This window comes from Micromys minutus, assembly GCF_963924665.1.
Source record: "Micromys minutus genome assembly, chromosome: 28".
NCBI classification, from domain to species: Eukaryota; Metazoa; Chordata; class Mammalia; order Rodentia; family Muridae; genus Micromys; species Micromys minutus.
In genome coordinates, this window is record NC_137963.1 from 38,980,588 (window position 1) to 39,003,309 (window position 22,722).

At 43.9% G+C, this 22,722-nt stretch overlaps 1 protein-coding gene across 1 annotated transcript in view; it reads right to left on the reverse strand.

Annotated features, from left to right (window-relative positions):
* RECK (reversion inducing cysteine rich protein with kazal motifs) overlaps nucleotides 1-21,636 on the reverse strand; it is a gene marked incomplete at its 5' end in the record, with an annotated part of 66,968 nt that extends 45,332 nt beyond the window's left edge. Inside the window, 5 exons of the mRNA XM_080939946.1 lie at nucleotides 296-381; nucleotides 2,388-2,424; nucleotides 3,871-3,945; nucleotides 7,537-7,595; nucleotides 21,521-21,636. Of these exons, the coding sequence (XP_080796072.1) occupies nucleotides 296-381; nucleotides 2,388-2,424; nucleotides 3,871-3,945; nucleotides 7,537-7,595; nucleotides 21,521-21,620 (357 nt within the window). The remainder of the gene's footprint in view (nucleotides 1-295; nucleotides 382-2,387; nucleotides 2,425-3,870; nucleotides 3,946-7,536; nucleotides 7,596-21,520) is intronic.
* Between the last annotated feature and the right edge of the window lie 1,086 nt (nucleotides 21,637-22,722).

Here is a 22,722-nt window from a genome sequence, read left to right on the forward strand (position 1 = left end):
GGGCATGCAACCGAGGAACAACAGGCCTAACGCTGAAGTCACAGTTCTTTAGGTCGTCTCCAAAGCTATGAAGCAGACGAGTTCAAAACAGACACCGCTAAAACACCTACTGTACTCCATGATGCGTTAAAACTCCTACTGTACTCCATGATGCGTTAAAACTCCTACTGTACTCCATAATGCGCTAAAACGCCTACTGTACTCCATGATGTGCTAAAACGCCTACTGTACCCCATGATGCGTTAAAACTCCTACTGTACTCCATGATGCTTAAAAGCTGACTGTCAGGTATTACCTGCTTGCATGCCTGTCGGCACTCCAAGCCAATAGCTAGTTCACAGCAGCCTAGGCCAACCCAGCCATCGGACTTCTTAAATACACCTGAAAAACAAAATGTTCAGACGTTTTGGTCATAGGTATCAGTGAAGACAAATAATAGAAAAGTAACATACACAAGTCAAAGAGATAACTAGGTCAGACAGCAGGGCCCCCAGACAATTACACACCCATTCTGGTCCTTACTCCCAGTGATGTCCTTTCCTTAGGGTCCCAAACTACATAAAATAAGGCCCTTTGGTTTTATCATTTTCTGTTCACCCTGAGCCCTGCCATCCTTCATCTTAGGTAAGCAGCATCTCCATGAGAGAGAGAGAGAGAGATTTTCCTTATTTCATACTGTGAATCACATATAAAAATTTTAATATAATTTAATCAAACATGCAAAAGAAGTACATGAATCTTTTGTGTTAAAAAGTGTGTAGACTAGCATTATACTCGTTACCTTGTTTAAAAACCGATATACAGAAAATACACAGGAACAATTTCTATGAGCCAATCCTGGTTTTGATGTGCACACCTAAGTCATACCAAATGACTATGGACTACTTTGGTTTAGTTTGTTTCCTGGTTCAGACACTCGCACTCTTCGAATAGTGAACAATATCTGTGTGGATCATGAGCTACATGAGCTGGTGCTCGTAATGCAGTACATTGCAGTCTCCACACATCTTAACCTTAGACACAAACGTATTCAGCAAGCTCTTTCAGTTTTGAGTCCTTACTGTCCATAAGCGATTATGTACACGCTACGTGGGATATAAAATCACACAACAGATCGGATGAGTAAGGAGAGTCCCTTATGGAAGTTATACTTTGGTCTGACAGAAGTGCTATCTGTTTGCAAAGCCGGCTTCAGAGAGTACAGCATTCCTCACAAGCTAAAGAAACAGAAGACATGTTCCTGTTTTCTAAGCACTGGCTTTAACTAGGGCTAGAACATGAGTTTCAATTATAGAAGACCATGCATACAGGGTACAGAATAAAGGCTTTATTACAATGGAAGCAGAAACCCCCTGAGGTATTCTTTCTGAGAGATGAGAAGCACACATATAATATACTTAGACATTAGTCATAAATTTGTTATGATAATGTATTCCAAGAGTGTAGTAGCAAAAGACTTGAACTGGGAATAGAAAAGACAGATACAAGACCTAGCAAAGGGCATGTCACTGGAACTAGTACTTTCTGCTAATTGGGTTTGTACTTCAGGTGTTACCCAAACACAGAGATCTAGGCAGTGATGTCTACCAGTCACAAATACCAAAGTCCCTTCCTAGAGGTGACAAGTTAACAACCTGCCTGTCCAGCATGGAGAGAAGCAGGAAGAGCTCTGCATATTAGAGCAGCTACAGAAGAGGAGGCGGGAGGGGGCAGTCTATGGTCTAAAGCCAAGGTGAGATTATAAGAAGATGGCATGTTACAGAAAACTCAAAGAGTACACACTGAAAAAACGGAGAGGTCTGGGAACCAAGAGGCCCTGACGACCTTCCAAAGACTAGCTTCCTGGAAATGGCAGATGTGGCAGTAAGAATCGCAGTTAGACGAGGCGTAACTGACTGTTCATGCCTTTAATCCCAGCACTGTTTGCTCTACACGGAGAGCTCCTGGCCAGTCCAGCCAACATTACTTAACGAGACTCTGCTATTACGAAAAGAGCTACACAGACTGACAGAATAAAAATAACATCTGAAAATGTGGGTGTTAAAGGCAAGCAGGGAGTAAAAATCCCTAAACACTCAGGGGCTGGTGACAAAGTTCAGCAGAGTAAAAGCGCTCACATTGCAAGTCTGATAATGTCTGGGACTCCCCTAAAAAGGGGGATGAAAATCCCGGCATTCCTATGGCAAGACAGGAGGCTGAAGCTCACACGCCAGTAAAGAGAAAAGCATGAGAGAGGTCTGCCTCAGCAGGCGGAGGACAGTATCAAAAGCTGTGCATGTGCACGTGCACAGACATACACTCACCCAATGCAATAAATACATCATTTTACACAAGTCAGGTTTAGGACTATGATGCAGATTTTACATTCATGAAATAAGTTTGCTTACCTGGCAAAGATGAATTCATGCAACTCCAAATTTCAACCTGAAATTGTAATGACCAAAATGCTTTTATGCAAATAACTAGCTTCTATGCATGATAATTTCTACATGATATATTACATGATAAATTCCTGGGCACCTCGAAGCCTCATGGTGGAAGCCCCTGCACACACTGTAGTCTAATCTCAATGCACCACTAGCCATGGTGCACACAAAGTATAAGAAATGGGCAAGTGAGAATGAGAACTACTGTGTAGGTTTATGTTAAGGTGATATATGATTGGACGTAAGAGAGATAGGGGTGGGGTGAAGGTCAAGGAGCGGAAGTGGAGGCAGGAGGTGGAGACAAGATGGAGGCAGACTGTATGTTTCTCTGAGCGTATCTCTAGCTTGATAAGTTTGTTATTATTTCAGAGAGTTTCTATGGGTCTTTTATCCCATATAGAAGAGCAGTTTTTATCTTTGTCCATCGGATGTAAGTTTATTGTGTAGAGAGTTTGTAGATTGAGAATTTAATATATAAACCTGTTTGATAATCTTCCAAGGTTTGGAGTCATGTTTGTGCCGGGGCAGTTGTATCCACCCAGGACAGAAGCAACAGGGGCGATGGAGTGAACCGCGCCTGAGTCCTTAGAGGCGGTCTAGAGTGCCAAGTGGTGTAGGGATCAAATGTGTGTGTTTGGCTCCACACTGGAGTGGCATCTGTGGAGTGAGACTGAGGGGGCTGATTAAAGGTTAAGCCATCCATTTAATATTTACTGCAGCACTACTGCATACTCTTTTCTCATTTCCCACTTAAAGTACTTAGAGGATGAACCAGGCTACTTGGGTTATTTACTAACATTACGTTTTCCAAGTGCACGGAAAGTGTCTGCTGGGCAACTTAAGGAGAGGTCAGAACTGCTTGGCCGTCATTGGACTCTTCCTCTTTTCATACACCAGAGGCCGCTGTATCTAAACAAGTTCTCTCGTGTACACTGGCTCTCCGGGCCTAGCCCACACACATTCTAAACAAGGAAACTCGCCCAAACTCCGGAGACACGTCAGACTTCCTGATGCAGACTTCAAGCAGTGTATCAGTGACAGTACTCCAGAAATGGAGTGTAAGAAAGAAATAAGCCACACATTTTCCCTTATTTCAAATTCAACTTTCCAAATCCAAATAAATGTAAGATTTAGTTATTATGACTTTCATAAACTAGTCAATTAAGTGATAAAGTTCTAAATTCTAGAAGAAATATTGCAATGAAATTTAAAGACAGGGATACATTATATTTAGGACAATTTCTATCCCTAGGCCCTAAAATAGGAGATAAAAGGTGAAAGACACTAACATATTTACCAACTTGTAAAAGGACTTTTTACAAGTTAGGTTTAAGCTTTTATTCTGATCACACATTCCAACCACACTGAAGAAGTCTGATGAATCTAAAAGTAATTATCAGATGCCTTTGTGTGCACAAAGCTTCCACGGCTCCGTGAGACGCACCATCGCTTCTGGGCAGTAATCTGGGGCTCTCTGCAACAGATGCTTCAGTCGGGATTCACTTTTGGAGGAGAAAATCTATTTGACAAAAAGAAAAAAAGCCAAAAATCTTTGAGACTTTCTTTAAATGAGGAGGGGTAAAAGTAGAATCCTCTAGATAGGCCTGTTTCCTAGAATGCTTTTCTTCTATAAGAGAAACCTTTGCAAGGCTCTAAAGCAAGCTACAGTTTGCTTTACACACTCTTTGCTTTACACACTCGGTCTCACTATACAAGTCAGGCTGATGCGAACGCAGGATCCTCCCTGTTGGCCTCCAGAATGCCAGCATTACACAGTTTCTGAGGGAGCATTTCTTACAACATGATTTGGGAAGCAATCAAGGAAGTGCAATTACACCGAGTTGGTAATCTTTTTTATTAACTGAAAGTGGAAGAAAACAAGCTACAACCTAGGAATGAAAGGCTGAGAGAGAAGGAAAGAGAAAAGGAAGAAGATAACTATTCTAACTGTTCTACAACTGTGTCTTTTGATTGTTTTTAAGATTTATTTATTTTATTTTATGAACACACTGTAGCTGTCCTCAGACTCACCAGAAGAGGGCATGAGATCTCATTACAGATGGTTGTGAGCCACATGTGGTTGCTGGGATTTGAACTCAGGACCTCTGGAAGAGCAGCCAGTGCTCTAACCACTGAGCCATCTCTCCAGCCCTTACCAGTTGTTTTTAATCAACCGGTGGTAATTTCAAAATAAAGTCTGTTTCTTTCACCCTTGCTGCTCGTGAGGTGGAATCAGTGGAGCACTGGCATAAGCTCACAGACAACGCCATCCCTGAAAGCACATACTGAAGAGCCGGGAGGCTCGCGTGCAGGTTAGGTGACTAATGGCCCACTCCTCACAGGAGTGTTATTAGTACAATTACAGTCTGGTATCTCAGGAAGATATAAATCATTATACTACAGAGAGACCTTCACGGCTTCCTGCAAAGTTAAGACCATAAAATGCATGAACAGTAAGGACAGTGAAAAAGATTTATTTCCAGTTGAGTGTATTCAGGAGCCACTTTTCTCCATAATGTGCAACTGTAACTAAATCCAATAGGAACTAGAAAGTCATCATTCTGCAGTTCTGCAGTATCTAGTGAATTAGTGCGTTTAGACAATTACCAGCAACGACTATTAAACACCATAGAAAGGGACAGTGAGATCTACTATCATTCATGGGGGAGACTTGCCAAATAAAACAACCACAAAACTTCTGTCTGATCAAGTGTCTGGCTTTATCTCAAAAAGCAAATGTAAATCAAATCTGGCTATTCAACTTAAATGAATATCAAGTGAAATTAAATAAAAATTGCCAAGTATGGGGGCCCATACCTGTAATCCTAGCACTTGGACCAGGCCACACTGACACACACACACACACACACACACACACACACACACACACACACACAATTCACCTCAACCCCTTTCATTCCATTCCTCAGAGAACCCTGACTAATACAAGGTACTAAACAACTCTGAGATGGTTCTGCTCTACTTGAAACTACTGATTACTTAAAAAGCACAGACAAAAGACATTAAATGACACCAGAGATATGTGAACAACAAAGTTTAAACTATGGGAAACTCAACAGGATAAATGACTAAATTTACTCAGCAAAGCAATTGCAAGAAAGCTATAGATCAGCCAAGTCTAGTGGCTTACACCTGTAATCCCAACACCAAGGAGGCAGAGGCAGATGACTGGAATTTGTGGACATCCTATGTGGTAAGTTTTAGGCCAGCCTGAGCTACAATGTGAAGCCTGTGGTTAAGAGCCCTGTTTGCTCTTCAGAGGACCTGAGTTTGGTTCCCAGCATTCACATTAGGTGGCTTACAACATCTCTTAACTGAAGCTCAGGGGGATCTGATGCCTGATCCCAGACTCCACAGGTACCTGTGCTCATAAGCATGTACCTACACACAGACACAGAATCTAAACTTAAATAAAAAGCGAGAGCAGTCAGAGCTCTTACCCACAGAGTCATCGCTTCATCCCCAAAGGCTGTCCCTTTAGACACATGGTAACGGTGTAACTGGGGTCCTCGTCATTATCTGTGTGATACTTAAGCATATCTAAGCCGGGTCACACCCTCTGTCCACATAAGCTTTTGCCTACAGTCCTAATAAATGACAGCTGAGAAGTCATGTAACAATAAGAGGCCAGTTAGGGTCTGCACCTACAGAGATTTGCTGACAGGTTAGGGGAAGGACTGGGAAGACTGACCTAAACGAGGAGGGAAGCATAACTGACCGTGATTAATAAATGTTAAAGCTCAATATGGGATCGATTATCCTTTTTCTATCTTTGTGCTTCCTTAAATTTTCCACTAGAGGATAAAGGGAAGAGTAAGAATAAAATCAAAGCAGGCAAGAGAAAGACGATAAGGAAAGACAAGTAGTATGTGGCCAATATCAGCAGTGCACTGGGGGAAGGCACAGCGATTGCTAGACTTTTAAAATCGTCTCTGGTGGCCTGGAGATGGCTCAGCGGTAAAAAGCACTGGCTGTTCTCCCAGAGAACCTGGCTTCAGGTCCCAGCACCCACATGCCAGCTCACAATCATCTGCAACTCCTGCTCCAGGGAATTTGAAGGAACTGGGCATGCAATGGTACATAGGCATTTATACAGGCAAAGCTCTCAAACAGAAAGTAAAAATAAAAATAAGAAGGGTAAACACAAAATAAATGAAAAAGCCTAAGCCCTGATAGGTTAGACCAGTGGTGAGGACACGAACTGAGATCATAACTAATGTGCTCTGAGGAAGTGGACAACTGCTAGGCCTTATGTCAGGGATGCATCTAGGGGGTTAAGAATGGGTTGTGTAATTAGCAACACTGAGCACACAGTAGCTATTCTTCCAATCACTGGCGTGGGAACTTTGGTAAGCTTTTAAACATTTTTATATTTCAATTTATCTATGACATGAAGATGACATCACTTACAGTCTGACTGGTGACTGAGAACATGGCTATATCAGAGCATGGGCTGGGATGTAGCCCAGTTGGTAGAGTGCTTGTACAGCACGCTCGAACCCTGGGTTCTAGTCTCAGCACTGCATAAATTAGGTGTGGTATGCACAACCACAATACCAAGCCTGGGACACACAGTGTCAGTCAAACAAACACCAAACCCAAGAGAAAAGTACCCCACATTAAATCTTTAGAATAAGGGCTCTGTCACACCTGACCTCAGTACAGTGACCAAGCAGTGTGGCAGCACTGAAGGAACCCATCAGCTCCTGGTCAGGCTACAATCAAGCCTCAGCAATCTGCCCCACTAAGTTTTGTTATGAAACTGCTTTTTCACCCCAGGATCATCTATTGCATTTGGCTGTCAAGTGGCACCAGTGAATTTTATCTGAAGTTATCTCTTAGCTTTTCTTTGCATTATAACAGTGGTAATTTAATAACCAAAGTGTCTGAAGAAGAGACAGCCCTCAGTCTGGGGTGGGCTGACTGCTTTCTTATTGTCTGGGTTACCACACTGTGCCCCTTTTCAGTGTTCCTGTCAGTTAACACATTCTTTGTGGTGTAAACTGTGCGTAAGCTGTTAGACAGCAGACTTTTGCAAAAGCAAATGTAATACTCATTCCATTTTATTCACTAGTACTTCCAAGCTTACCTGCTCACAGACATCACGGCACATTTGGTTATCTTTTGAATGATTACAGCAGACAGCACCTAGGGAGGAGGAAACATGATGTCTCACTGTTAAACTGTCAGGATTATACAACAGGATTGGCTGCTCCGTAGATTCCTTTCTGTTTTCTGTTTTTGAGACAGGTCCCCTGATATTTAACACAAGCTGGCCCCCACATTCCTCATCCTCTTGACTCAGCCTCCAAAATGCAGGTATTAGGCTGTTCCTAAGGCATGCACTATCACATCTGACTGTCATTACTCATTTTAATTGGATCTTCAATGAACATCTATTACAACCTGGGTGCTAGGTTTGAAGATATGGTCCTTACCATAGAGAAACTAATAATAAAAAGTGTTATAAAATAAAAAGTTGCTATTTAATGTGTACTTTCTATGCACTACTTTTTCTACTAAGCTTGATATATATTAAGTTCTTAAGATTACACTATGGATAATATCTCATTAACTAGAACACAAAACTAACTTGTTTTTAAAGTGGTGAATTTTGTTTAGGACTTGTTGAATTTGAGGTTTCTATAGGACATTCAGATAGAAACTCTGGAATACAGCTGAGAGCCCAGACCAAAGATCCAAATGTACAAGTCATGAATATAAAGAGCATAAAGAGATAAGGTGTTATCTAGGGAGTTTCTGCTGAGAAGTAAATGTCACCAGATCCTAGTGACAGCCATACCTGAGATACTTAAAGGAACAGGAAATGTGGCTGCAATAGAACAGAAGTCAACCACTAAGTGACACACAAGACAAAGAATGCCAAGTGCCTACAGATAGAAGGCAGGAGGCTGCCGGCTGGCTGTTGTAGCCCTTGCTTCTGACCTAGTATTTGGGATGAAAAAACAGGAAGATTAGAAGTTCAAGGCCAGCCTGGGCTCCATGAGACCCTGTCTCAGAAAAAAAAAAAAAAAGATTTAAAAAGACAATTTCAGAATATCTCAGGTAATTTCTTTTTACTTATTCATTTGCTTGTTTGTTTGTTTTGAGTGTGTTAAGAAGAGTAGCCAACATCCAGGAAGAAAACTAGGAGAAAGGACAGTGAACAGAAGTCCTCTGAGAAAGCTCCTATAGTTGAATATTCTACAAACTGATTAGGACTTCCTGACTGTGGTAAACCCAATTATCTTGAGCTATCTCTAGTTCATTTAAGAGTCATTATCACCCACCTCCGTATGAAACATGATTTCCTTTTGACTATCAGGTAAAATGTCTGGAATGTACCAACCTAGCAGAGCATTAACCAGCTTCTACTAACCCCAAATTAAGAGTGTGACTAAATAGTATCTGAAACAGTAGATTTCCCCACTCTGCCCGAAGTCTCCATCCACATATCTAGTAACTATAAAACAATCGATTTATTACTTTCTTCTATTGTCTTGTTACAGAAGCTTTTCCACAGTGGACCATGTCCTCTGGGGGATCGGAAACCCACGTTGCTGAGCCATGGTCACTCATATTTAGCTCTTAATGAAATATTCGTTATCCCCTTTGGAGAAAGAGCGTGTTCTGTGTTTCAAGGTGGCATGTACTAAATGCTGATGTGGAATTCACATTGATCACAATATTTAGGAATTTTAAAAAAATACTGTTATCAATGTGAACCGGTGAAGGCAAAGCTGAGTTCAAGAAGGTACACACATCCTCTTTCCAATTCAAAAGGTACACACATCCTCTTTCCAGAATTAGGTTGTACAATGAAGAATCTGGGTGGCTTTGTTCTAGCTCATGAGAGGGAAGACTCCAGGTCCTTGGAATTTCCTCAACAACAAGAGTGCCTTTGCTGCAATATGAAAAAAATCCAATGGCTTTAGAATGGGTACAAGCCAGGCCTGAAAGACAAGCAGTGTAAGCCGGGAGTTAGGGATTGAGTCATTTATCAACTCGAACTCTCAATCTTTGGTAGTGAGGAGAAGAATGGGGACTGACTCAACTATTTGATTAAAAATCCAGTTAATCCTAGACAATCAAACCAGATATAAACTGTGACACAGATGCTCAGTGAAGCTTCCCTGGCTGATGACTACACTGATGTACTGGGGAGATTTTACATATGTAAATGTATATCGATTCTGCTGGGTCTGGTGGCATATGCCTTGAATCTCAACAGAAGAATATAGATCTCTCAATACAAGGCTAGCTAGGCCTACATAGTGAGCTCCCAGCCAGCCAGGGCTACACAGTGAGACCGTTTCAAAAACTAAACTGCATACATGCACACACACGCATGCACACACGCATGCACGCACACGCATACACACACACACGCATGCACACATTCTTTGAGAAGGGACAGAAAGCTCTGTAATTCCTCCCAGACTTGGCCCTGTAAATCTTTATTTGGCCAGTCCTCTGGCTCGGATCCTTTACCTAGACAGCAGTTGTACACGAAACTTAGGCTCTACCGTGGAGCTACTCCTCAAGGAGTGTCTGAAGCTACTTCCCTGAGCTCTGAGTTGTTCTAGGAAGCTACTGAACCTGGTCATGGGAAAGTTAGATCTGTACCCAGGTCAAAAGCATGTGAGTTGGGACAGGAGACATGGCTCATTGGATAAAAGTGTTTGCTCTTCTTCCAGAGGATGGGAGCTTAATTCTTAGCACTTATATCATGCAGGCTCAAAACTGCCTATAGCTTTCACTCCAGGGGACCCAAAACCCTCTTCTGGCCTCTACGGTCACCTACGCACATGGCATAAAAAATAAATAAATAAAAAACAAAAAACAAAGTCTTTTTTTAAGCATATTAAGCTGACAAGACAAGGAGCTTCTCTTAGGCAGTAAGGGAGGCGCATGGTGGGTCGAGAGCACACAGCACACATTCTTTCTGCTTGACCTCCAGTTGGGTATACGACGATCCAGTTCTGCTGTAACTGCCCAGAGTGTGCACAGACCCTGCCGGCTAAAGTGCATGGCCCTACCAAGACCGCTTTCTACGCACAACATCCTTACTTCGGGTTCCTTGAGTACACTGGAGCTTCCCCTGAGTAAGCCACTCTGTTTGGGCCTGAGGACTCCTCAGTGCCACCGTCCCCATGTCACCAAAAATGACCGATTCCAATACAAAAGTTCTCAGTTCCCACCCAATCCCTACCATAGACGCCGTGAGGGACCAGCAGGCATGGCAGCATGCCAGCTCTCCCCCAGCAGGGCTTCCCACGCCCAGCACTTCTTCTTATGGTTCTTTAATAACTGTTTACTCTGGTTAATCCTTGTCAGTGTTCTTATTCTTGGGCTTGAAACAACATACTCAAATGCTACTTACTGGCTTGGGGGACTTTGGTGACTGACTGGGCAGTGTTCTCAGTTCCCCAGTTAAGGTCACCATGAGCCAAGAACAGCTCCAGTGTACTCAAGGAACCCGAGGGGTCTGTGCACACTCTGGGTAGTTACGGCAGAACAGGGTCGCAGTTTACCCAGCTGGAGGTCAAGCAGAAAGAACAAGGTGAAACGAGGTGTGATGTGGGCTCCAGAGGCTGCTGTGCCTAGAGACAGGGACACAGTAGTGAGCAAAGAGGTGTGCTCTTTAGCTTCTGGTAAATTACCGTCCTGTGGTAGCATAGCTGGAGTTTTAGGGACAAAGTGCTCAGGCTTTGGCAGCACCAACTGGCTCGACTTGGCCATCTATCTTAATACAGCAGTTAAAGAGACGAACAACAGTGAAAAGCAGAGACCGAATAAATGTGCTTAAAATAGAAACAAAAAGGGTCCAGTGACCCAAGTCTATCTTTAGGGTATTGATAGAAACTTTCCTTTCCAACAGAAAAGGAACTGAAGCAGTCGACAAGAGGTCCATGTAATTAAGCAGTCCTGGTTAAGGTGTGTGTGGACTGGCTGACCTTCGTCTTAGTGTTTTCCTCACAGAGGGTCCTAAGAACTTGTTACGGCTGCCACAAGCTCGAGAGAACCAATCTAATTCCTACACAGTGATTATTATCTCTGCTCCAGGAGGCAGAGGAAAAGCAGTCTGTCCTGGAAAGTCTGGCAGCTCCTACAGGTTTAGGACAATGGCTTATCTATGTGACTTCAGCCTTAAAGGGAATGAGACGGATCAAGGAGATAGCTACTCTGTGAGTGATTAATGTGACAGTGGAGCTGAAGTGAAAGAAAGAGGCACAAATGAAGGGTAAGATGCCAGGCTTCATCTTGCTTTTATGTTACCTTGTGGGTGAAGAGTTCAATGCCTCTTATGACAGGCAGTTTCTACTGTTTGCTGTAGCAGGAGCCAAGGAAAGAATTTAAAGACAGTACTAAACAAAGAGAGAGGTGATGGCATCTACATTCTGTGTGAAACACACACACACACACACACACACAGAAGAGTACAATAGGATTGAGATGTGTCATTGTGCAGGCTTGAACTGAAACTGCCACCATCTGAACTGGCCCCTTTAAGAACTGAGAAAGAAGGCAAATATAGACATGGGTTTTCAATGTGTGCTCATACGGGTTTCTTTTTTTAAATTTCCGTGTGTGTGTGTGTGTGTGTGTGTGTGTGTGTGTGTGTGTGTGAATGTTTGCAAGAGCATGTGTGGATTCATGTGGACATGGTGTAATGCATGTAGAAACCTAAGGCTGATGTCAGAATCATCTACAATTGATCTTCCATTTTATTTTATTGAGGGAGGGTCTTTTGATCAAACTCCAAGGTTGTTATGATTAGTCTTGCTAGCCAGCTTGCTCTGAGGATCCCCTGCCTCCACATGAAGGTGGAATTGGCAAAGCCATTCACATGGCTGTTGGAGATCTGAACTCTGGATTAGTATTAGAGGAAAGAATGAATAGACAAGTGAATAAAAAAGAAGTCTTCTTAGCTGGCACTTCAAAGGCCACTAAGCACAGCACTGGAAACAGTGTGACTGGACAGCTGGTTTATGAAAGACTATCTTCTCTGAGTTCAGTGTCTGACAGATCCTACTCAGTCTGGGGTATGGTGCGAACTGCAATCTCAGCAATCCGGAGACTGCAGAAGGAACAGAAAGGAGTTGAAAGCTAGTCTGCATTACGTGGGCAGTTTGTGGGGAAAAAGGGTTTTCTAAATCAAAAATGGAAAGTATGTGTGTCTATATACATACACACAAACACTTTTCTTACACCCACACATTATACATACATATATACACACTTTTCTTACTCGATTCGAGACACACACACACACACGCACATGCACACACACCCCTCCAAAGGCACACTCTGTCTGCAGAAGAGGAAGAAGCCTCTTCTGGGATGACCTGGTGTGCTGTAGAGATTGCCACTTTCTTCTTCTGCCTCTGACACTAAGGTCATACGAGGGCAGAAAATCTAGCTGATTAGGAGCAGAGATAGCCCAGTGTAACATATGGTCCCAATAAACACCGGCTTAACAAAAAGAAAACAACCAGGCAGACAGGAGTCTGGTTTGGGCCTAGGAATTTTTGAAAGAAAAAAAAGTCCCTTGAAGCAAAGGTCTGTTTAAAACAGAGTCTCAAAATGTACTCTAAAACTCACATAGCAACTGGAGGTTTTTATTTAAAATATAAATACAGAAGCCCCTTCTCCCATTTTATATTTAATAGTGAAGGTCAAGTTTATTGTAAAGTGACTTCCAAATGAGAAGTTTCCAGAAAGAAACTGTATCTTTACTGACGCTCCTACAAGGCTGAATAATAGCCTCACTTCAACGACAGTAGAGAGGTTGGATGACTGCAGGTCCAGAACCTAATTACAATTTATCTTGGGCTATCTTTAGCCCCTAAATACACTGTGACTTTCTGGAATGTATTGACTTAACGAAATCCCAGTTTTCCTCCATCACAAGGCTGCAAATGCTAACGGCCTGCATCTGAGGCCTGCATCTGAGGCCTGCAGAGTCACTCACTCCACTTCGCTCAACCCATGGACTTAGCGTTTCCACCAACAGATCTGGAAGTGCCTAGATTTAGGATTCTCTTCGTTACAACACTGGAACATGGGACTTGGGGTAACCTAACTATGTTCCTGGGCTATGGCCACTTCTATCTGGCTTCAGAATAAACGGCACTTATCCTTTTGAGGTGACAGTTGTGTTTTTGTTTTGGCACAAAGCTAAAATTTTTTTTTAAAAGACACAAAAAAGAAAGAAACCACAAAATTTGGAAAATAAAGATGAAAAGGAAAATGATTTCTACCCCAAACTGCCCTGCCACAACCTCTGCTGACATTCTGGCATCTTTCCTTCTGGCTTTTCCAGAAGCTTTTTTTGGTTCTTCTGACAAAATAGGATAAAAGAGGACAGCCTCAAGCTCTCCAGTAATAACCCCTTCCCTCCCAACCGAGCATTCCTGTCTAATGGTACATTTCCGCCCCCGGGAGCACTGCCACCCCCACCAGCAGGCCCAGGGCCACTGCCCCACCACACTGCTCCTGCTGGGGCTGAACAGTAGACGTTCTATACCAGGACCTATTTTTCTTCCTTGTAAACACTAAAAACTTATTATAATCTTTACCACTACACCCTTTTCAAGAAGTAAATGTATATACATACTCAATTCATATGACTTCACGAAGACTATGAAAAATCTGAATGCAATTAAAATAATTAAAGGCCTTTATCTCTTTCGAGTAATTAAGGTGGATTAACTGGGTCATCATTCATCGGTAACTGGGGCATGGGGATGGGGAACAACAAAAACAAAACAGTCAACAACTAGGAAAGGAACAGGCTCTGCCTGGTGCTTTCTGCGGACGAGTTGCTCAGAAATGTTTTGCTTTGTATTTTGACTCTAATTTGCCTATTTGTTCACCTAATTTGTTGTAGTTTAAAACCCTGCGCACTGTTGTAAAACGGAACTGGACGAGGAGGGGAGAGCTGAGAGTAAGAGAGTAAAACCTGGTACTGACATGGGGGTAAAAAGCGCCCGTTTAACCCTCTCTGAAGACCAAGACTCTGATGATAGAATTAATGAAAACCAACAGGGAATTACTAAGCCATGCTGGCTGGTTTCGGGAAGAAGTTGGTGTAGTCTAGGAGTATTCAAACAGAATTATCCAGTAACCTGAAACAGTAAGGCCCAGCGGCTGCTGGAGGAGACACTGCAAACCAAGGGGGCAAGTGAGCAGCTCTAGCTACTGGGAAAAGGCAGTCGCCAAGGGCAGCTAGCATTAAGGAAGCAAAGACACACCATAATCTAAAAATACCCCAGAATGACAGGCTTTTGGAAATTAAAAGGGATTTCGCCACAGAAGCCTCCCAAATGCTAAAATTAAATTTTGTCATTGCAAAACCATTCTCGTTTTCTTTGCTAAAGAAAATAGGTTCTCTAATAAATACATCCCAAGCAACTATTAAGACAGAATATGTATGTAAATAAATATATCCATATCTATCCTACACTACTGAGAGGGAAAAACCAGAAATCTGGACCAATACTGAAATTATAAATAAAAATATTTTAAAATTGGTATCTTATTTTTAGCATGTAAAATCTTTTATGATAAAGTTTGATTTTAAGACAACTTAGAGGGCTGGAGAGATGGCTCTGTGGTTAAGAGCACTGGCTGCTCTTCCACAGGTCCTGAGTTCAGATCCCACATGGTGGCTCACAACCATCTATAAAGAGATCTGATGCCCTCTTCTGGTGTGTCTGAAAACAGCTACAGTGGACTTATATAATAAATAAATAAATCTTAAAAAAAAGACAACTTAGAAAGTGATAATCACTATAATATTTAAATGACAACCTTACATAAAACATATAAGCAGCCCTGTAATCTTAGCACCCAGGAAGGCACACATTCACTATATGGTCATACTGCTGCATCTGTCTGCACACACCTGTACCAGGTGCACACTCTGTTTCCACATTACAGACCATCTCCACTGCTCTCAACTGCAATAACCTCATTTCCTCTCAATATAACGTTTACATTAACTTTTCCTTCCTATTTGTAAAGACAAGGCAATGTCACTCTCAGCCAGCCACCTATTTCCTACTGGTCAACCTCTAAAATTTTCAAATATTTTCCTAGTTTTCCCTCCCTCAGACTTTTATTACTTTGTGAGGAAAATGCACATGTACTACCTGGACCCATGGTAAGTCTTCTCTAATCTGGATGTTGGTTTGCTGGTTAATTCAAAGCAGCAGGATGGACCCTTTAACCTTGACTCTTCTCTAGTCAGCTCGAGTGAGCTCTTTACAGAGACTGACTGTAAGTTTCTGGTACGCTAGTACTAAAAGAACTACTCACTGATTAAAAAAATAATACACTCTGTTATATGCCTTTAACACTTATATGTCTAATGTGTATGGGTGTTTTGTCAGCATTATGTCTGTCTACCTTGTTCATGCAGTGACCATGGATGCCAGAGGGGATGACAGATACCCTGGGACTGAAGTTAAGTGGCTGGTTGTGAGCAGCCACACAGGTTCTCGGAATGGAACCCTGGGCTTCTGGAAGAGCAGCCAGTACGCTTAGCCACTCAGCCATCTCTCCAGACATTTGTTAACTGCGTTTTTTTCAAAGCTTATTTTTATTTCTTTTTCATGTGTGTGCATGTCTTTGTCTGTACACTCTATACAGGTGGGTCCCTGCAGAGGCCAAAAGTGGGTGCCAGATCTCCAGGAGCCAGAGTTACAGGAGGTTTTGAGCCACCTGATGTGGGTACTGAGAACAGAATTCAGACCCTCTGGAACAGCAGCAAATGACCTTAACCACTGAGCAATCCTTCCAGCCCCATATAATGCCCCTTTAACAAAAAAGGAAGAACAGGATATTTTCTGTCACTTCATCTCAGTACATTATGGTGAAAAAACTCCTAATTCAGAAAACAGCTTGATTAACAAAACTATGCAAACTGGAGTCAACCGAGTACTCAAAAGGTAAGAAACCACAAGTGGTAGCTTACAGAGTCAACAGACTGAACCGTGGATGCCAATGAGCACAGGAAGCTCGGGAACAAGGATGACGCATTGACACATTCACAATGCACAGCAGTGGGGCAGACGACCTTCCAATGCAGTCTTGCTTCTTGGCAACTTTCCACTTTCCTTAGCCCTCTGGAAGGTAAAGAGTGTGCTGAAATGTCCTACCCTTGGTGCATGCAATTTCCACTTAGAGGCTACATAACTGCCCCCTGATCTCAGTCAGCCATCTTGTTTCTGGTCCTTGGCATCTAAAGCACCTTAACCTAGATATTTGTTATTATGAAAAAAACCCGAGGGTGACATTTATGAAGATTACTAGACACCAGTTTTCAGTATTCTTAAGTAATCCATTCTCCAGAGCTCCCATTATAAACACAGGATTGGTTAGAATGTCTCAATATTCTATTTATATATATGTACGTATGTCTGTATGTATGTAAATCATATATATATATATATATGGATGGATTTTTTTGACACAGTATCACGTAAACCTCATGCTAACCTCTAACTCACTATATAGAAAAGGACGACTTTTAACTCCTGACCTTACTGCCTTCATCTTCCAAGTGCTACTGTTCATGTTGGACCATCACATCTGGCTTTTTTTAAAAGTCATTTATATGTTTATGTGCACATATGGGTACACATGTTGGTGGAGATTCGAGATTGATGTCTGGGGTTTTTCTCAGTCTTCCTCCGCCTCTTCCTCTTCTCTGCCTTCACCTCCTTCTTCCCTTTTTCTGAGACAGCTTCTCACTGAGTCTGGACCTTAGAGTGAGTTCCAGGGATCCTCCTCTTCATACACATGCGCAGGACCCAGTGCTGGGACGAGACACACTGCCTCACACTTCTTACCTGAGGAGACGTGCACGCAGGTGCTTTCTGTGCACAGCAGGCTTCACTGACCTACCTCTAGTTGTCTGCTGTGTGCTGCCCCCACCCCCTGCTTTTGAGACAGGCTCCTCCCACAAAACCCAGGATGGCCTGGAATTTGCTATATGCCCAGGTGGGCATCAAACTTGCCATGCACACCTGCCTGACTCTTGGCAATGTTCATGCTATCTCCAAACTTTGTAGCATCTGCCATGTCATAAGCGACATGCTTGATGAAATTAGTTGTTCCTCAAATACATTCCTTAGACTTGGAACAAAAACAGACATGACTAACTCAACCATGTATTTATCAAGGTAGACATTCTGCAGTTCACGGTGATTTGTGTGTGCTTTGTTTTAAGACAGAACTTCATTATGTGGCCCAGGCTGGTCTCCAACTTGAAATCCCCTTGCCTCTCCACCTCTTAGTGCTGGTATCACCAGCGTGTGCCAGTATGCTTGGATCCTGGTAATACCAAAAGTCTGAACTTCAACTAAACCGAAAGCCCCACGAAGTAGAGAATGTGCATTTTTGCATACCACATTGTAACTTGGGCTGTAGTTTCCAGCACTATTAGCAGCCTAACAAATCCTAGGGGCTATCACTCACTCCTAACATCTGTATAAACATATATGAAGATGGGACTTTTCTTTGTCCACTGACTCTGCTCCACGCCCTTTCCAGTGCTGGGAAATGAACTCGGGCCTTGTACATCCCACGCACTCTACCACTGAGTCTCACCTTTCATATGGCTAGCACCCTCGCTGGCTTCCATCTTCACTCCAAGTGTCACTTCTCCAAGAGGCTGTTCCTGTCAGCTCTACATAAGACACACTGTCTCCCTCCCACAGTTCTGTTACCATGCTGTTAAGTTTCTTCCCACTAGACTTACACCCAGAAATCATTCGGCTTATTACCCACTCTCCTCTCCTAGAACTTTAGCTGCACCAGCTCTGCACCCACTGCAGACATGACATCCACAACCAGCCAGAGTTTCCAGAGTAAACAAGCCTCAGGCCAATGTGTCTTGCCCTTTAAACAGTCAGTTTATAATAACAGAGCCTTTCTCCTTGATATCTTCTCACTCCCTTCTAGGAGGGTTAAACAACGGGAAGCAGGGGTAATGAAGGACTGCGTAAGTCTGTGGATACCGGAGTGGAACTCCTGCATATATGCCAGGATAAGCTGTCCAATCTGGCTGTCACCAGCCCTGACTCTCTCTACATCAGGGGCCAAGATAGTCGGCAGGAGGAAAATCTGCTTTTTATTACTTTCCGCCAGATAGGCGTTTCCTTTTTCTAACTTAAAATTCATTACATTCTTTTTCTGGATTCTAGGCTATTACATAATCCCTCAAATGTCAACTACTTGAAACTTGGCCCCTAATGTTACACATCTTTCTCTCTTTTGTATTATTACAAAACATCTTAAATAGAAACAGAGCCACTAAGGTAGCCTAAGACCCGGGCCTGCAACATGGGTTCTCATCCCATCCTCCAATGAGATCATCACTGAGCAAGCGGCAGCAGTCTTCCACCTTCACCCACAGAGCACAGTGAGGGCAGATGCTTCAGGAGGGTCAGTGACCTGGAAAGCTTTGGACCAGAGGAGGCCATCTTGGATGGGGATAAAGGAGGGTAAAGGAGAGGCCTGAAAGGACTACAAACCAGGCCTTCACTGAAACACAATTTAATAATTGTGCTTTCATCTCTGCTTCAGACCTTCCACAGCTCCACAGTGGACGCTTTTGTCCATTATATCGTTCAGGGCTCTTCACATAAGCCAGCACTATATGCCGCCCTGAATGTAGCAGAAGGAATGAGGCACAACTTACAATCAAACTTGGAACTTCTCTTTTTATCAAACAGTGCAAACTATATGAAGCCACAGATGTCTTAGAGATGGAACGGCTACTGGGAATGGCCAGCCCAGTGTGTTCCAACGTGTTATAAAGAAAGTTGAATAGCAAGCCTGTTGTTCTTTCCACAGCTGTTTTAATGAGACATAGATCACATCTTGTGAAGTTCACCCTTTTAAAGTGTGTTAATTCAGTTATATAACATTTCAATCACCCAAAAAGTTATTCTCTAGCTCCTCAGCAAATGAGTGTGTCTGTGAAAAAACTCCTTGAACCTTTTATTGTGAATTAGATGGGCTACAAGTGTACTGTGCGCCATTCACATCTGTCTGTCTGTCTATCTATCATCTATCTATCTATCTATCTATCTATCTATCTATCATCTATCCATCAATCAATCATCTATCTATCTATCTATGTTTTTTGAGACCTACTGGAGCCTATGGTGGCCTTGAATTCAGAGTTTCTCCTGCCTCTGCCTCCCAAGTGCTGGGATTAAGGCCATGCCTGGCCTACATTGAGATATACATATATGTATATATGTATGTATGTATGTATGTATGTATACACACACACACACATACACATAGTGTTTCCTTTTCTGCTTCTGATTTTTGTTCATTTGTTTTTTTATTATTTGAGACAGGGTATCACTCTGTGACCCAGGCTGGCCAGGGTCTTCTGGCAATACTCCTGCCTTAGCCTTGCAGGAATCCTGGGTATAAACCACCAGACCTGGCTTGTCCAGATACATTTAAGAGCTAACATTTTGGTGTGTGCTATGCTAAATGTATAATGGATACCTCAGTTAATCCTCTTAGTAAGATCTACAACAGTGGTTCCCAACCTTCCTAATGCTGTGACCCTTTAATGCAGCTCCTCATGTTGTGGCCCCCCTCAACCAAAAAACTGTCTTTGCTGCTACTTCATAACTTTAATTTTGGTACTGTTATGAATCGTAATAACATCTGTGTTTCTGATGGTCTTTGGTGACGCTTGTGAAAGGATCGTTGGATTCCCCCCAAAAGGGGTCACATCCCACACACTGAGAATCACTGATCTAGAAGGAACCATATATAAGAATGTAAATATTAAAGTAAAAAAAAAAAAAAAAAGACTAACTTACTGACGTTTTCCTAAAACCCTACTCTACAACAGTGGGATAAGAAGGGGCAACTAGTATTCTGTGGCTATCTTTGGGCCAACTAGAACACAGAAGGATAAGCTGAACTAGCCAAGAATTCACAGTACTTTCTTTTTCTATGGTTTCCTTATTAGTTCATAGTTAAATTTAGAATTCGATTACTTAACTAATCTCAGGTTCCTGACACATTTTTTTTTCAAATGTCTGCCTTTAAAAAAAAATAAAAATAAAAAAGCAACCCAAACTCCTTAATTTTAATTTCACAGGCTTTCTTAAAAACCTCGTTGACACCAGTATGTTTTCCCTAAGTGCTCCTCCTGTAAGGAACACATCACCCCTCCATTACTTTTGTCATACAAATCCCAGTGGCCTTTCTTTGGCTCGTATAGGCAGACACTCGGTTTTTCTCATCTTCTAGGTGAATGTCAACCTTCCTCTGTGCACAAGCAGCCCCACCCGCATCTCTCCTCTGAACACCGTTTGCCTGAATTCAAACTGCTCAGAGCTCCCGTCTTGCGTCACCTCTCAGTCTGAGCGTCCCGGGAAGCACAAGTTAGTGTCAAATCCGAAAGCTGAGCCAGCGCAGTTAGGACGACCATAAGCGGTCAAGCTTTCCATCTATCTCTGGTGTGATTGTTCTAAGAGAGCCCAAGAACACACCTCTCCCTGAAACCCGCCCGCCACGGGGTGATTTATCGATTTGCAGTTGTCCCCCACCCCATCCCCCTGCCTCAGCCTGATCTGTGCACTCGACAGCCAGCCTAGAGGAGCTTATCAAAGTTCACCGCCATCAGGCCAAGTCAGTCAATTTAACAAGTGACAACAACTGGCTGGGCAGCAGTAGGGGAGCTGCACCTACGTATCCCTTCCGCCCAGCGGGGCTATCCGGAGCCCAGGCACCTCCCTGCTTTCTGACAGGGACCCGGGCCAGGGTCCAGCAGGGTAAGGGGCCCCCGTCTGGGAAGTGACAGAGCAAGGCCTCGAACCCAAGTCACCACCCCAGTGTTCAGAAGAACTTCGAGGCGAAGAAGGCGAGGGCGGGGAGCCGCCTCCGGGTCCTGCTCCAGCACCACGCTCCTGACCGCCGCCCGCGGGTCTGGGGGCACGCGCACCCCGCCCCCGGCCCCGCGCCATCTTGGAGCGCTGAGGCACTCGCTCGGGACCGCCCTGACCGTGACTCCCGCGGCTACTCACCCGCGCTGCCCGGGGCCAGACCCCCGGTCACCTCCGCGACCCCCGCGGCGGCCAGCAGAAGCAGCAGCGCGCCTCGCGGGGAGGCCCGGACGCTCGCCATGTCCCGGCCGGGCGGGTCCGAAGCCGCGGGATGCTCGGACCCAGCCTGGCCGCAGCAGCCGCTGGCACCAGGCCCCGCCCCCAGAGCCTTAGGCCTCTGGTGATTGGCTGCCGCGTTCCGAAGCCCCGCCCCGGCCGCTCAGAGTTTCCAAAACCTCCCGGGGGGCGGCAGCGCGCCCTGGACCCTGGCTCTTTGTTATGGGCCAGCTGTGTGTCGCCTTCGGCCTCCGGCTCCCGGGCTGCTGTCTTCAAACGGGAAGTCAGAGGCTGGAGACCCCTTTGGAACGCCTCTGTCCTGTGCCGGGGCACATGGGGGGCTCCCCGCAGCTCAGAGGCGACTGGCCTGCCGAGATTACTCTGCAGGTCAGTCTGACATCCAAGGGCTAAGTCAAAGCTGAACTGCAGGGGGTACGCACCTAGTTGCGTCCTCCTGAACACTTTCAATATCCTGTCCAAAGACTGCCTCAACCTAAAGAAGGCGTGTCACCTGGTCTGCCCTCAAAGCCATAGGGCTCTGTTGGGGGCACTGGACTCACAGGCAGGCCTCACTGTTCTATTCGCACACTGTTAATACCTATTCCACTCAGAAAGAAAGGGCAGGGCAGCTTGTAGGCTTGTATGGCTAGACTTGGAGAGCCTTGAGATTCAGAATTGGTTCGAGAGGATTTGGAGGTGGATCTTCCCACGCCTCTCTAGCAGCTACTATGGAGAATGTTCCAGAGAACCTACTAATCAAAGCTAATTCATTGTGGAGGAACGACTCCCCTTTTCCTGGCTGCCTGGCTCTTGAACAGATAGCGCATCCTTGCTGTTCAGAAGTGAAGCCAATTGCTTATTTCCAGACTCCTCTGTTCAGGTCGCTGAAAGCAGCTTTCCTCTGCGTCAGATGAGAGCTATGACTTCAACTGAAAGAGCCAAGTCTTGACGCACTCGAGTCTAGCTAGTACACTGCTCCCAACCAGCCCCGAGTCTATGGTGAGAACATTTTACTTCCGAGTCTCCTCCCAACCCTCACGCTGGCCTCCTGGATAAGATTAATGAGTGTATTGTGTTTATTTACTTACTTTGAAGACAGGATCTCATAGAGCTCAGGCTGACCTTGA